Raw genomic sequence first — 16,686 nt, forward strand, 5'->3', positions numbered from 1 at the left:
GCTTACTTTTTCTGTTACTTGACAGTGACAGCTGATTTTAACAAATGAAATTATTTGTGGTGCGTTTTCAGTTTAAATTTCAAAATGCTGTTAAAAACAGTGGATATAAATGGAGAGCAGCATTTATTAACCTGCTTTGAAGAGGGCGATGACGGAGACTTAACTTTTTATATTCTCAATTTCCGGAAGAACGTGGGTTACACAGAGACTATTCCGAAAAATGCTTTCCAGCTGCGTTTAAAGGTGAGTCTCTGGTAATAACAATAATATATTACCCCTTAAAATATGTTTGACCAAAGCTAACCAAATCATCTCCTGCAGATGCTCAATCCACGGGTCAAGTTCCCAGAGGATGCAGTGCGTCGTGTTTTGGTTGAAACAGATCCTTCGCATGCCGAACTCGTCGAGAGCACACTCTCCCTGAAATATACCATGGCTAATACGACAGTACCTCTTAAATGGTACTGGCACTTGGTTTCGCTAAACAGTGCACAGGTAAGGAACTGATTTGTCCCAACTAAATCAAGAGATTTATAACAATTTGCCCCTTATTGCATCCATAGTTCTATCGCCAGATATGCATCCACTCCATGGCCACGGCTGGAGTATTGCAGGATCAGATTCTCTCTCTGATAGAGGTCCTAAGATCCAAGGACAATGAGCTGAAACAGTATCGCATCGAGGGATGCAAGCTGCGCAGGGGTTAGGCTCCAACTTACTAACTTTATATATGCCAAAAATATAAGCTTTTCATTATGTATTTACTCTATAAGCCCCATTCATATATAGTTTTTCCATTTCATTATCGCATTTACATCAATATAAATTTAATTATCTAACATCCTCCCATTGCTTAAAAAAGGCAAAAGATAAAAAATTATCTATAATTCCAGTATTATGAATATACAAGTAAATATATTACATCAAATTTTATTTAATTAATAAAAAATGAAGCAATTCTTTAGTCTTTTAAGTTAAGAACTTTATAGTACCCCAAGGAATCACATTTGATAGGGGACTATATTATAAACTTACCTCTGTAATTTTCACAACGATGAAATAATTTAATATAGCTTGTCAAATAATTATCTAGTATTGATAATAATAATGTATTCCTTCTCTTTTAGTGACTGCAGTGACAAAGCCCTTCAATATCAAGGCTTTTATGGAAGAGCACCAGAAATTGCTGAATGATGCCCGTGCTTACCAAAAAGTGAAGGACGTATTTGCAGTGGAAGTTCCCTCGAATCCGTCGTCTGCTTTTTCTTCACCCATGCTGGAGGAAGCCAAAGTCAAGACTCCATCAACTGGCTCCATGGAAACATGCAGCTCAAAGTTGAGTCCACGCAATAGGTACGATTTGGGAAGGCAATAATATCGTAGAGAAATTCCTTTTATATTCCTTCTATATATTTTCAGAAAGCGCAAGGCCCTGGAAAGCAATACCAATCATATGGAGCGCAAGGTAATGCAGCGCCGATCTAAACCGCAAATCGAATACAAAAACTCGCAGAGTTCGCAGGAGACAAATGTGGATGATTGGCTAACAGAGAACAAGCCAAACGTTAAGAAGGAAACTTTAAAGGATGGGCCCTCAACATCAGCCAACATTAGCGAAGGAAGTTATGCAAAACTTTCCAAAATAAATGCAACCGTGGGAACGGCGCAAATTAAATCAGAGCCCGCCCAGGAAATTGGATCTAGCAAAAATGATTACTCTTCTTCAGACGAAGATGTGGAGGAACCTAAAGAATCTTCAGAAATTGTAGAAATTATCCCACAAAAACCGGCATCAGTTCAGGAAATAGTTGATTCTCCAGCACTTTATGTTGAAGAAACGGAAAACCCAGATTCCCAGACAGAAAACGGAGTCCCCAAAACCGGACTAAGTGAACTGGACGAGATTAAAGCCATACTTAATCGCGCAACAGCCATTACCAAAAAAGTAATTGAGAAGCATGGAGTTAACAAATAAGAGGAGTACGGAAATACTCTCACTCTTAATGGTGCTGCAAGTCGATTCTCAGCTCTGCACCACATTTGTTTTGTTTTTGTTACTGATTAAATCGAACACTATAAATCCCCAATGATAAGGGATACAATTCGATATTAAATATCTAATAAATTATATTTTCATTTGAATATTAACAGGAATATCTAGTTTCGTTGTCACTCGATCAAATAAGTTTACTTTGACATATTTGATTGGCTGTTTTTATTTTGTCGATTTGAATGAGAAGGATTATAAAAGAATCCACCATTATATATATAGGCTAAGTCCCCTGTACATATAGAGAATTCTTATCTCACACCATACCATATTGAACGATATCTAGTTATTCCTGTTTAATGGTGGGAAAAATCCAGGTCTACTTATCAGCCGATTAGTCACGGTTTTGTGTGGGAGCGCCACTCCGAGATTCATGCTTATTATTATTCATTTTTCTCAAGTGGTTTTGGTTTGTGCAATATTTAATACATATACTCTATGGTAAAATATCCAATTTAATGGTTATTTATTTAGTTAAAGAGATAGAACTCATCGTGCTAAAGGAATAGATTTATGGTTTAGCACATAGGCAACAAAACCAATAATAGTTTATGAATAGTAATATTTTTGTGTGTATATTTTTATAACTTAATTTATTAAGTTTTTAAGACTATGTAAAAAATATTTAAATACTATAAATAGTTATACAATGTTGTGGGTATTTTTCCTCCCAAATGTATAAAGTAGGTTAGAACAAAAAAGCCAATATTTTGAAGACACCTGGCTTTAGCGAGGTATAGTTGCTATGGCTTCATAGATTTGGAGCTACCCCAGTGACCAAATCTATTCGCCTCTAGTGCCATCGAAATCAAAAATGAATTTTGCTCTGATTTGGCATTTGTTTACTTTTATGGCACCCGATCGAGCCATAGAACGCTGTTGTCGATGGGCTGCTTTGGGGCTTTGGCAACATTCAATTTACGCACAGTTAGTGATAAGATAACCCATAGGCACCCACAAGTAATATCAACTGGCCATGGGTCTGATGGCTCATTGCGGTGGCTCGATTCAAGAAATTCGGTCGATAATTGTAACGGACGACCAATTGAAAGCGTATCTTTTATATAGTTTTTGAACTTTTGGAACTTTTAAAAGTGGCAAAGAAATGGCCAAAATCTTTTTGGCCATATCGCTGCTCCTAGGAGTTCTGGCCTCCGGCGAAAGTGAGTCATGGATTGATCGTTATCAATCTGCATTGAACTACAAAATGTAACTTTAATTTACCTTCAAATCAAAGCAATTTAATTGTTAGCTAAGTGAACTCAAAAACAGTGAATGCATTTCCGAGAAAATTTGATATACAAAACTCAGATAACTCTTGAAAACCTTTTCTTTTGCTCTTTGTTTTGGTTATTTTTTTAAACAATAGTGCGTGGTAATTTGCCAAGATTAAAGAACATAATGTTAATAACAATTAACAAAAAATACCCATGGATGTTGCTAAGTTTGATTTGAAAGATTTAATAAATGTGTTTTCAATGGTTTTAATTCTATCTATAAAGTTATAAACCTTTTATTTATAAAAAACTTTAAATAACGTCTAAAACTTTAACTAGAAACTGTTTTCGTTTACAATCTTTTTTATTATAATGTGAATTATATCAAAAGCAGGTAGGGAATTATTTAACTGATTATTACCATGACTCAATATATTATTTTGTTTCTAAACGAAAAAAAATGTCTGCTTTCTTATGACTAATAAAGATATTCGGATTAAATAATGACCAACAATAATTTTCCAACTAATTTTCCGATCACAAAAGCTTCGATTAGATTATTTTGTCTTTCCATTCCTATATAAGTAGCTATAAATCGCTCAACATATAAACTTGTATCATAATTCTTAAGTACTTTCTTGTTAGGACAACAATTGCACCTATCTCTTTGCCACCGATAAACAACTATTGTTCAGAAATGTATTTTTTATGGGTAATTGTGTACTCAAAGGGGGTTTATCAGATGTCATTGAATGTTGGACATGTCCATGAACGATATTTAATACTGTTTGCAAATATTATTTTATAGATTGCAATTCATTTCTTTGAATGTTTGTATTTTATAAGGCCTTAGAAACCCTAATGAAAAATATTTAATATTAATTCTTTTGCAGATCTGGAAACCGCAAAGATTGAGCCCAAAATTGTGGGAGGTAGTGCGATATCCATTGAACAGGTTCCCTACCAAGTGTCCATTCGCCTGACCGCCAACGATAGGAAAAGCTATGGCGCCGGACATTTGTGCGGCGGAGTGGTGATTTCCCAGCGTTTGGTGGCCACAGCCGCCCATTGTTGCTACAAGTTTGTAAAGGTTTTCCTTAAGATTGCGTATATATTTCAATCATTTGTCATTCTTGCAGCCTTAATACAAACAAATATCGAACGGCTGGCGAATATGTTTTGGTCATGGGCAGTACCTATTTGAAGAGCTCCACGAATCTCACCCTGGAGTACTATCTGCAGCAGCTGATCGTCCATGAGTCCTACAATCCGGACACCCTGACCAACGACATTGCACTGATGTTCATCAACGGATATATTCCCTGGGAATGGCCAACAGTAAAGGCATTGGCGCTGAACACCCAAGTTGTGGCCACGAGCACCAACTGCTTCATCTCTGGATGGGGTCTGCTCAAGCAGGTAGGTGCTGATCACGTCCTGGGTTGTAACAAAATAACCAATAATATTAACTTGATTACCGAGTTTACATTATTTACCATATTAACATATGAATGTCTTGGGATTCTCTTGATTTAATACTCTAATTTAAAGAACCAGCTTATAGGGAAATTGCATATGTTATGGCCAAGTAAATTGATTTTAATTCCTTTTGAAGATTTTTAACAAAGTGTTAAGCAAAAGAATTTTTCTGCCTTATCACTTAGACAAAACAGATAATCTATCTATTATCCGAAAAAAAGTTGGCAGTATTAATTTGATATTCAACGGTCAACAAACTCGTATAAATTTTTACCATTGAATAATGTAAAATTGATATTAAGTTCATCAAAACGAGTCTCATTTCATATACAATTTTTTTTTCTGTGCATAAGAATGAAATGTTTAAAAGCCAATTTGCCAAATTTGTATCTAAGTGATAAAATGGTGTTCAAACACAAGGATAGTTTTAATACATAGCAATAAAGTGAGGGAAAATTTAATATTACTTCAAGTCGAAGGGATAGAAAATTTATAATAGGAAGATAGATAGATAATAATAGATAATTGACTGTTTTTCAAACAATTAACAAATAAAACCTGGGTTATTGAAAGCCAGTGCTCAAAATTTAGATTTTAGTAAGTAAATATTGTCTTAACACGAGGTGATTAACACAAGTAAATGGCACAATATAAATTGTTATTTTAGACACCATTATATGGGATTTCAAAAGTCACTCTATGAAACATATTTGGTTATTATGAAATAAACATAATGTGTATCAGATCTCATTTAGTATTTCTAAGATTTATTAGCTGCCTATGTCAGTAATATAATTTCTTTTCAGTCGGCGTCATCCAGCAGTAACACCCTACAGGCGGCCACGGTGCCCATAGTGGCCTACACCACCTGCCGAATTTCGTACGGATCAGTGCCGATTTCGCAGGTGTGTGCCGGATATTTGGCCGGAGGGACGGATGCCTGCCAGGGCGATTCCGGCGGACCTATGAGATGCAACGGGCAGTTGGCCGGAATCGTTTCCTACGGCTCCGGATGCGCAATGGCCGGATATCCGGGCGTCTACACTAATGTCTCGTACTATCAGGGATGGATCGTTCAGCAGAACAATTCGCTGAACTACTCGCACTATCACAACGGAGGAATACGGCTGGGATCGGGGTGGTCCTTCCTCGGGTTCCTTCCACTGATCCTGGCCTTCGTCCTGGATCACAGAATCTGGTCGTAGTTTTTTTTTAAACCTAAATAGGTAATAATAAATTAATTCAAATTTTTTAAAAAATACTTTTACCTCTATTATGATGATTGGCCTTCGATATCTCAAACTGCTATTATTTTTACTAAATTGTTATATAATTGTTTGCCACCGATTTGTATGACTGATTTACCATTAAAGATTTTGTGTTGATTTAAAATTTGATTTTGTTCAAAAGTTTCTGAAAATATTTTTATTTATAAAACTATTGCTTGCAAAATTAGCACCAAGAAAAAAAATCACAAACCAATGTTTAAGTTCGCTCAATATTTTCTAACAAATAATTTAATTTCATTTAAACCTCTATATAAAAGATTACTTTTCGTATACATATATCTATATATCCAAAGCTTAAAATTTAAATTTAAAATAAATATGGAAATTATAAAAAATTATGTAAAATAATATTAAAGAAAAATTTTATTTGGAAGAGTATACAGTAAAAAAACAACAAATATGTTTTTCTTATAAAAATTGATAATTTGATTTCATGTATCGCTAAAACATCGATCTAAACATCAATTTAAAGGCAGTTTTTTGTGATTGAATTTTTTTTTGATTTTTTTTCCCAATTCTGGTCGAGTTTTTTTGTGTTTGGCTGTGAATTCAAATAAGTTTTTGGAGTGTTACCGCCCCCTATGGACCTGCGATGGGCGTGCCTGCTGCTGCTGATGTCGTTGATTTTGGCGATTTGTCCAGGTGGGAGCCACCCCCAAATAAGCCCACCGACGGCCACAGCCGCGCCCATTGTCATCCTGCCGAAGGTGGTGGGCGGCTACTCGGTGACCATTGACCAGGTGCCCTTCCAGGTGTCCGTGCGCCAGCGATCGATCCACGAGAGGCACTACGGGATGGGCCACGTGTGCGGCGGAGCGGTCATCTCCCAGCGGGTCATCTGCTCGGCGGCCCACTGCTACGCCATGTGGGTGAAAGCCGCCATACACTGGGCGAAATTAGCCATATTGATGGGGTACTTTCTCTTGACAAGCCTAGATAAATTTGGGTCGATTTCATTTCTTAGATTAAAAATTTCTTAGACCGCAAAATAAATTAGATAAAATATAGAATTTGTTAAGGCAAAACTAATCATAAAAAACTGAAGGATCATTACTATATAAATGGTTTCTCGTAAAAAAAAAGGCTTATAAACATTAATAGTATATGTAAAAGAATGTACATTTTCGTATTATTTTTAGTCTAAATTAAAAAAAATATATATTTGTAACAAAGAAATCTTAGTTATATTCAAACTATTGGTAATTTCGCCCAGTGTGCTATCTAATTAAACCACTTGAAATGTATAAAGTGCACTCCATCTTTAAGAAATACTTCGCTACCGCTGCACTATCGTGATCCGGAACTGTTTGTGGTCGTAGGCGGCAGCAGCTCCATCGATCGGGTGGATAGATTCACCCAGGAATACCTGGTGCAGCGGATCATCGGACACGAGCGGTACAACAGCACAACGCTGGAGAATGACATCGCCCTGCTCTTCCTCAACGGCTTCATTCCGTGGTCATCGCCTGCGGTGCGGTCCATTCCTTTGGCCATCGATGCGCCCAAAGAGGGCACCACATGCCTCATCCACGGCTGGGGAAGAGTCTCTGGGGTAGGTGATTTCGGACATGCTTTTTGTCCGCTTAAGAGAGCCATTGTTAGATTAGGTGTTATTAAAAAAATGTATGTCCGTATAAGAGAATGTTTATTTGTAAGTCTTGAGCACATGCCTAGTGAATATTTTCTTCAAAATAACATTCTGCATAAGAGTTATGGTTTTGCATAAAAAGTTTCGAGCAAATGTTACTTTAGTTAACGGACGCTCTCTTATGCGGACATGATTTTCGAGACCAAACAAAGCCCGTTAGCCAATTGCCTACCATTGTTACGAAATTAAGGACTTTAATATATATTATACTAGAAAATTTAAAATTACCCTGACATTTACTTTTCAAGTACAAGTATATTAGTTTCTTGTATCTTATCTATTGACTACTAGTATATCAAAAAAATAATCATTTAAATGCAGGGACCTACAAGAGAAATAGTGTCTACTTACTGGTATCTTACCTTTTAGCTATCAGCATTTTATTGAATAAAAATACTGTCCGTATAAGAGAGCTTTTGTAAATTCCATGTGTTTTGTTACACAGTTTTATTACCTTTAATCCTTTAAGTAATTTTTATTGAATTGTTTACACCCACAGAAGCAGAAATCCGCTTCGCTGCAACAGGCTCCAGTGCCGATTCTGAAAAGGGAACTGTGCCAGGTGATCTACAAGCTGCCCGCCTCTCAGATGTGCGCCGGATTCCTGCAGGGCGGCATCGATGCCTGCCAAGGGGACTCCGGCGGACCGCTGATCTGCGGCGGACATCTGGCCGGGATAATATCGTGGGGCGTGGGATGTGCGGATCCTGGATATCCGGGTGTTTATACCAATGTCTCGAACTTTGTGGATTGGATTCGGGCGATCAATGAATCGCTGGACTATACAGAGTATCGGGTAATGTTGCCGCTAAATCTGGCCAGACGTCGATCTATATCATCGCAGTTTTCGAATCTTGTCCTTCTGGGGCTTATCTTTGGCCTTCTTTGACGATGGCACAGCACAATAAATCGCTTTCTCTTGTCTGTTTAACAACTGATTTATCTAATCGCGACGAGAAGGAGGTGGGAGGCACCCACTTGTAGATTGTCCAATTGCTGACGGTGATCGACGACATTGATGACATCAGATAGGTTTACTTAGGGGTACGAAGTGGGTGTGAATAGTACCCTGTATTTTTACCCTGTATTCTGAACCTCTTCAGTGTTTCTAAAGAGAGAACGAAACCTTTAAGTTCACCAAATAATTGGTTATGAATTATAAGCAAACTGTGAATAAAATTTCATCTAAATACTTTATAAGACAATTTCAATTTAGTCATTTTATTTAGAGGTATTAAAAATTCAAACAAAATTAAATTTCCAATTTATGGAACCCTGTTTTTTTGCAGTGTAACTAAAGAGACAATGACCCATTCAGTCCTTTTCCAAGTCGTCAGTTATAAACCGCGAAATTGCCCTAAAAATTTGCCAAACCCCTTTTTTAATTACCATTGTTCTTTATGGTAATGTAAATATAAAATTATTGGAACAAGATATAAAGCAATTATTCTTTGTTTACTGTTTACCAAAAATCAAAATTGACCTAAATTGAAAATCTGAGTGGATGAGTAACTTTTGGTCGAGAAGGCAGAGTTCTTAAATTATCTACCTTTTGAATTTGTATAAATTGTTTATTTGCCTGTTACCAGAACTTGGTCTAAATAATCAATTCTGTTTGCACGAGTAGATGTTATATTTTAATTGAAATTGAACAATGGGCAACGATTTCGCATTGCAGATCGAATATATATTGAGATATATTTCTGGGAAATTCGGAAATTTCATTGAAGAGTTATTGTCCGATATGGGAGGCTCTTAACCTTAAACTTATTGTAAAATCCTGGTTTTAGTCATAAATCATTTAAAAATAAAGAACAGTAAATTTAAATATCATACTTAAGCTATAGGTTTAATAAGGAATTTGTTATTTATCAAGAAAACTTTTAGATCTTAAATAGATAGAAAGATCAAAATCTTTTGGTTTTGTACACATTTTGTTAAGGAAATCCCCTGGTAGTTCAAGGGCCACCATAAATCAGAGTGGAAAACCCAGAGATTGGAAAATCCAGAGGTGGCACTTAAAACTTGTTCGGGTCTCTGGTTTGATGACAAGTCAGTCCGGTGTTTCTTCGGTGTTCTATTGTATTGTACGATGTCTATTGATTAGATTAGGATGCCTGTCCGCAGCCAGATTTCTTGTTTTTGGCGGCGATATTGGACAAGTGGGTTCGGCTCCTGCCTTAGTTGGCATAGCCACGTTGGGGAGTTAGCATCTAAATGGGCAGAATGATCGGATTGGGACAACTTTTGGCGCTAGCCCTGCTGCTGACTTCATTGCCAGCGGAACTGAGAGGTTTGTGTGGAATAGAGACAGAGTTATAGGCTGGATTTGGTACGATTTAATACCCAAACTTCCTTAAGGTGCCGTGCGACAGAGCACCTTGGGTTCGCAGGCCATTCGACCGAGATTCAATGTGGATCCCGGCAGGATTATCAATGGAACGGAGGCCACTTTGGGTGCCACCAGGCACCAGGTGGGCATTCGCAAGGCCCTCAACGATGGCTACTTTTTTGGCACAGGACACCTCTGCGGTGGATCACTGATTCGGCCCGGATGGGTACTCACCGCCGCCCATTGTTTTGTAGAGTAAGTTTGACCAGGAATATACAAATTTATTGAAAACAACTAGAAGTTATAGTTTTCCCCTTACCAAAAACCTCAAAAACATGTGTGTGTAATCTCTTGAAAAATCAAGTTAATTTGAAATTATTGATACCACCCTATCGGCTTTCAATATCTGTCGTTTAACAAAAGTCAACATATTTATGGCTATTATAACATATTATCAATTGAAGTAGTTTTTCAAATTGTGCGACAAAGTAAAAACAAAATGTGTTAGGTTTGAAAATATTTATTGTAAAGTTTGTAAATTCTTAAAAATGCTACTTTAGGGTCACCAGACACCAAAACATGGTTAAAAATAGCAAGGTTTTGGAATGCCAAGACTTTTGTATGGTTTTTTTTTTGTTTTCATTTTTCAACAACGTTTTAAGTTACACCATTAAAATGCCAAAAAATCGTCCAAAAATTCGTCATAAAGCATCATTAGGTTAATTCAGACAATTAGTTAAACTTTTGATGGTATGTTATCTTAAAATCGGAATCAAATTGGTTAAGCTTTGGATTTTATTAATGTTGTTTGCAATTATCATATATTTAAGTATAGTTTATAGAAAAATTTATGCAGATTGTTAGAAAATTAAGCAACAAACCTTTTAAAGAATTATTACTTTTAAATCATATTTTAATGGGTTATGCTATGGTCACCTATTTGCTAACTTATAATCCAAAGACCAAATGGACAAACATTCACTGAAATATGTTAGGCTAATTTCTTATGTTAATCACTTTCTTTTTACCAGTCAGGTGATATACGACGGCACCTTCGTTCCCAAGGAGGAGTTCATTGTGGTGATGGGCAACCTGGACCGCTACGATCGCACCAACACGCTGACCTTCACGATCAAGGAGCGGATAATGCAGCTGGACAAATTCGTGCTGGCCACCTACGACAAGGACATCGCCCTGCTGCAGTTGAATGGTACGGTGCCCACGGGTCATCCGACCATCCGGCCGATAGCCTTGAACAGGTTTCCCGTGGCGGAGGGCGTCGTCTGCCAGGTGACGGGATGGGGCGACCGGGAGGATGGCTACATCTCCGACATCCTGATGACCGTCGATGTGCCGATGATCAGCGAGCAGCACTGCTTGGAGGACAGTGATCTGGGGCATCTGATTGGGCCGGGAATGGTGTGCGCCGGCTATTTGGAGGTGGGTGAGAAGGACGCCTGCTCCGGCGATTCCGGTGGCCCCTTGGTCTGCCAAAGTCAGCTGGCTGGAGTCGTTTCCTGGGGCATTAAGTGTGCTCTGCCCAGATTACCAGGTGTCTACACGGAGGTGTCCTACTACTACGACTGGATACTGGAGAATATGGGCGAGGATCCCAATTCTGATGGTAGTGGTGACGGAAGTGGTGATGGAAGTGGTGACGGAAGTGGTGACGGAAGTGGTGATGGAAGTGGTGACGGAAGTGGTGATGGCAGCGGAAATGGCGATGACGATGACAATAACAATGGAAGTGGAGATGGAGATGGAGGTGGTGGCGCCATGGCCGCCATGGCCGGAACTCTGACCCTTCTCCTGCCTGGATTCCTCGCCCTAAAGCTAATCACTAGTCAGTTCTGATAGCCTAAATAAAACTATATTATCTAAGGACTAAATCAATCGTTTTTTTTTTTCTAATAAATTAAATACAATTTACGACCTATCAAGTGATATTAAATAGCTTTGTGCTTGCCAAAAAAACAATAAAAACATACAAATTTATGAACAAATGTGTTTGCTTTGGATCTTTTGGATACTTTAAAAAAAGTTCTTTCTAAAAAGGCAAAGGAAAAAAAATCACTGAAAATATCCTTTAGTTTCAGAGGTCAAGAAGGAAAATTCGATATGCGATATTCATAAGGCACCTATACTATATTTTAGATACCAACAACCAGATAAGCGCTTGTATAATTCTTTTAAATATACAAATTTTAAAAAAATACAATTAATAGAGAAAAATATTGTGTATTAATTTGAATTGTGTTATATTTTAGCCTACTTTCATATTCTTTCTGTATATTCTTTCCTTTAAAGTCTAATTAAAATCTTCACTGGCACAAAAGCTGCGTTCTATAGATTCAAATTATCGGTTTCTTTAACCATTCGTTTTACAGATAAATAGCCTACTTCTAGGCGGTCTATAAAGTCAACTAGCCCCAAGTTTTACAAACATACCATAATCCCTGATCGGTCGGTTATCGCTGCTTTTGTTGTTAGTTAACTAAAAATAGTTTACGGCGCAGAAAAGAAACTTGATTTCACTAGTCCAATGAATGGAAGTGACCACCTGATATTGGTAATCTTTATGGCACCAGACGGAACGGGACTGAAAAAAAAACTGGTGTCCGTGACTGCAGGGCAATCGATATGATCCAATCCAGTTCGATCCAATCGATCCAATCGATCGATCGATCTTGTTTGTTTAAACGTTTACCCGTGCAGACAAGGTCAAGGAGTCCAACTGCATTGGGCAATCGAGAGTGCCATACAGTAAAGTACTGTCTGTCGTTGAGATTAGGATTCGGAGTAGTTCATCCCAAGGTTTCGTTACAGCACCATTAATCTGAGGGCTTGGGTGATACCGACTAGTGCCGGAATGTGCGCAATCTCTGGGCCCATCGATCCTTATCGGCCACGTTCTGCGATGTAATCTGCTTTCCGTTTTAGTTTGCTCAAGTTTGTTATTCTATACCAAATATAGTTCTCAAGAAGGAGGCGTAATTTCCGCTACACTTCAGGGAAAGAAGAACTTATTCGAAAAGAAAATCTTTTCACTAAACCCCATTTTGAATAGAAACTAAAATATATATTTTTAAAAACTAAAAAAAAATTGTCACTTTTATATGCATACATTAAAATTTTACTTGCAATAGGAAAATATATTTAATATATCTTTATTCTAGTCTTAAATGATCATCGTTTTTTTTCCGTGTGGTTCTCATAAAACTAAATTTAGCTATCAATCAAAAGTATCGACATTCGAAAGCCCCAATAAATAATCAAGCACCAAATAGTTTTCTTAGAACATATTTTTCATAATAAAATTTCAGCTTTATCAGAGACGTTATTTATTCCAGGGATTTGCCAAAGTTAACTCTATGGCTTTAAATGGTAACTCTAAAGACAATAAAATTAACTGATAAAATCCAAATCCATTTTAAGCCTGGATGAACAATATAGACAAAATTTAAAAAAAAGAATGAAAGCAAAAAAAAATTATGAATAAATAAATAAAAAAAATAATATTGACTGCGTTCTTATCGATTCCGATTGGGCTTGTGAGTGTTTGTTTATTATACGATTCGATTCAGTTCGATTCGGCTATATAGCTGTATTGGTGCCTGGGTCGTATGTTGCTATTGCTTTATCGCCCGACATCGGCCGCAATAACAAAAACAACAATAACAAGCGGAATCAAATCTCACGAAACCAAAACAAAAAATTATGGAATTATCTAAGAACGCTTTTGCGAATTTGCGTTCGTTCGATTTAGGAAAGAAGCTCGCGCTATAATTTCTTCATTCATCGCTCGGAGCTCCCGACAGGTGAACCGCATTACGCTCCCCGTGAAAATAAAACTTGGGTCATTGTATTTCGTGACCAGTTATTATTTTTCTTGTTTTTTTTTTTTATTTGTGAATTTTGTGTTCGGACACGAAAAGGTTGTCGAAATGCAGCTCAACGATCATTGGCGAAAGATCGTGAAGACCTTGATCTTTGCAGTTCTATGCACTGAAATGCAAACGAGTAAGTTAAATGTTATTGCATAGGACTAAAATCGGGAGCTTATAGTACAAATATTAAGTAGATTTTTTTGGTTTAAAGTTTTAAGCTTCAAAACCGATTCATTTATTTATATATTTATCTATATATATATAAGCAAAAAAAACGTTTTAAAGTTCCGTTAGGTAATTTTGATGTACATTTTTTGAATACAATAATTATTTATTGAAAAAATGTGGTTCTTTAGAAACAAGTTACAAGTGATCTAATAAATTCAGGCATTAAGAAAACTCAGATATGGTATAATACTTGAGTCGGTCAAGAATTTCAATTGACACTTAAATAGATATAGTATGATTGTGCAAACTTCAAACGAAATTGCAAGTAAGCTATTACAAGTAGGTATTTTGTGGAACCACAAGACACTTTGATTTTTAACGACGAGTGCATTATCTCATTGGTTATAACCTAACTCAAAAGGACGTATGAATCAAAATCAATAAAAAATTAGCTTTAAATTGAATATGTTTGTTGTAAATTAGTGTTATATAATTGTTTGTTAAAACATTTTAAACAATTTTTATTTTTTTCTGAAAGATCAGTTGATAATAAGACTAACTATACATATAGAGTAGTGATGATTTCTATATTTAGGTGATTCCATGCTTATGATTGCTTTTCGCTAATCATAATGTGACCTATAACAAACGAATATTGGCTCCTCTAAAAATAGACTCCTTATTTAAAGATAACTTAGTGCTGGGCAATAATTTCGTTACACACTTCACTTTAAATTAATTCCACGATTTCTAAAATCTCTTATAGTATATTAAAGAATTGAGAAGTAAAGAAAGTGTAGCAGAAGTCCCACTGCAATTGGGTCTTATCCCACGATTATCCAAATTGCTGACCGCTTCAAGTGCGTCACTCCGAATTGATCAATTGGCGATCCATAATCGCGTGATCGGCCCAAACTTCCGGGGCAAATGGGGTGTGGGAAAAGTGGCTTCGATTCGATTGGGCTTAGTTGGTCATAGAATAGTAGCTTAGTTGAGGCCATAGATACCTACGCTTATAAACGGATAGCTATCATATCTGCGATCACGCTGGGAACAACAGTGGTGGCCTGATCGGGTCGAATCCGGGACTTGTGCCCTGGAAAACCGAAAGCTGATATCAGGGAGCGATCGGGGGCGCTGACCAGGCGTTGATTGCTGATAGGTTTTTCTGGGTGATAAGGTGCACGACTGCACTCGGAGACTGTTTCCATGGGGCGAATACGATCGGATTGCGATTTGCGGTTTGCGAGCTTATCAGCCTTCCTGGTTAACCTTCAACTCATCACTTCATCCGCAGCCTATACCCATCGAGATTTGGCGGCGAAACGTGGTATTGGCCTGGCCGAAATGGATGCCATATCAGCGGGCACTGGCGAGGATCGGTTTCGGCAAAAGATGTTGGCTGCTCCGCACCAGGCATCCATACGATTGTTGGCCCAGGAGAGGGATTACTTCGGCAAGGGACACATCTGCTCGGGCGCCTTGGTGGCGCCCTCTGTTGTGCTGACCGTCAGCAGCTGCATCTTCAGGTAAATTAACTGTGGCTTATAATTCCCAACTAGTTATTTGGAAAGATGTTAACAGTGTTTGGTGAAGCATTTTGAAACAGAAATCTTTAAAGTTAAACAACCAAATAAATAAAATGGAACTTAAATGAATTTAGTAAAAAACGTATTTGTTTTACAGCCAGGTGAAGAGAAGCTACTACCATCCATCGGAACTGCGCGTAATGTTGGGAAACCCCCAGAGATTTGCTCCCCATGACCAGGGACTGATCTATGGAGTGACCCACATTCACCAACCGCCCAAGGATTTGGCTCTGGCCATTCTGATGCTGGAAAATGATGTGCCAACGGATCATCCCTATATCCAATCAATAGGCCTACCCACTCCCGGTGCCACTTCTGTCCTGGATGCGGAACACAGTAACCTGCTGCAGATCAGCACCTGGGGCTATGATGGTGATATTCGTGAGCTGCACGATCTGGTCACGTTGAATGCCACCCACACATCCTGTCATCAGCAGCAGAGCAAGTCCCCTCGGATTTGTGTTCAACCGGACGCCTCAAACTCCACTCCCGTCCAGCTTTACATGGATGCCGGTGCCACGCTGACGGAACGGGATCGCTTGCTTGGTTTGAGGAGCATCGATGGAGGGTTCGAGGACGTGGCCAGCCATGTGGAATGGATACTGGCCAAAATTGGCGATGGTGGCAATCAGAACAGCTCTATCTGGGGCATCCTGGGATTCCTATTGTTCACCGGATACGTGATCACCATCAGCAGTAAGAGCTTTTCAGCTTAAGGTGCTTAAAAACAGGATTACGATCTGATCAATGGGGGGAACTAGCCAAGTAAGATATCCAAGGCTTTGTTCAAGAAATGATAAAGCCGAGGAGTGTGATAATCTCGATCCGAACCAGCATGCTTATTATGCTTCTTTAAACCAGAGTGCTAATATAATCTGGTTCTAGTTAGGTTTACAATTTACATACATAAAAAGATATTTGATTTCTAATACTGAGCTTAACAAGAATTAACAATTCATTTTGTAATCATAGCATAAGCATAGTTATGTACAGTAAATAAAAATATACATAGTTTACAATACGGAAC

General features: G+C 37.8%; 4 protein-coding genes across 4 annotated transcripts; all 4 read left to right on the top strand.

Annotated features, from left to right (window-relative positions):
- Positions 1 to 84: 84 nt before the first annotated feature.
- LOC108141127 lies at positions 85 to 1,975 on the top strand. Its single transcript, XM_017264349.2, has 5 exons — positions 85 to 243; positions 322 to 495; positions 564 to 702; positions 1,128 to 1,353; positions 1,420 to 1,975. Exons 1-5 carry the CDS (start codon positions 85 to 87, stop codon positions 1,973 to 1,975), a joined length of 1,254 nt encoding a protein of 417 aa, XP_017119838.2.
- Positions 1,976 to 3,033: 1,058 nt separating this feature from the next.
- Positions 3,034 to 12,010, top strand: LOC108140650 (transmembrane protease serine 9). Its single transcript, XM_041708941.1, has 9 exons — positions 3,034 to 3,213; positions 4,161 to 4,347; positions 4,407 to 4,686; positions 5,553 to 5,950; positions 6,700 to 6,900; positions 7,302 to 7,587; positions 8,183 to 8,507; positions 10,045 to 10,270; positions 11,047 to 12,010. Exons 1-9 carry the CDS (start codon positions 3,156 to 3,158, stop codon positions 11,867 to 11,869), a joined length of 2,784 nt encoding a protein of 927 aa, XP_041564875.1. The 5' UTR covers positions 3,034 to 3,155; the 3' UTR covers positions 11,870 to 12,010.
- Positions 6,400 to 8,817, top strand: LOC108141118 (trypsin). Its single transcript, XM_017264336.2, has 3 exons — positions 6,400 to 6,900; positions 7,302 to 7,587; positions 8,183 to 8,817. Exons 1-3 carry the CDS (start codon positions 6,617 to 6,619, stop codon positions 8,570 to 8,572), a joined length of 960 nt encoding a protein of 319 aa, XP_017119825.1. The 5' UTR covers positions 6,400 to 6,616; the 3' UTR covers positions 8,573 to 8,817.
- A 1,789-nt stretch (positions 12,011 to 13,799) lies between the features above and the next one.
- On the top strand, positions 13,800 to 16,685 carry LOC108141498. Its single transcript, XM_017264920.2, has 3 exons — positions 13,800 to 14,035; positions 15,368 to 15,599; positions 15,757 to 16,685. Exons 1-3 carry the CDS (start codon positions 13,960 to 13,962, stop codon positions 16,373 to 16,375), a joined length of 927 nt encoding a protein of 308 aa, XP_017120409.1. The 5' UTR covers positions 13,800 to 13,959; the 3' UTR covers positions 16,376 to 16,685.
- The last annotated feature ends 1 nt before the right edge of the window (position 16,686 follows it).

The sequence above is a fragment of the Drosophila elegans genome, unplaced genomic scaffold (assembly GCF_018152505.1).
Source record: "Drosophila elegans isolate 14027-0461.03 unplaced genomic scaffold, ASM1815250v1 contig_149, whole genome shotgun sequence".
NCBI classification, from domain to species: domain Eukaryota; kingdom Metazoa; phylum Arthropoda; class Insecta; order Diptera; family Drosophilidae; genus Drosophila; species Drosophila elegans.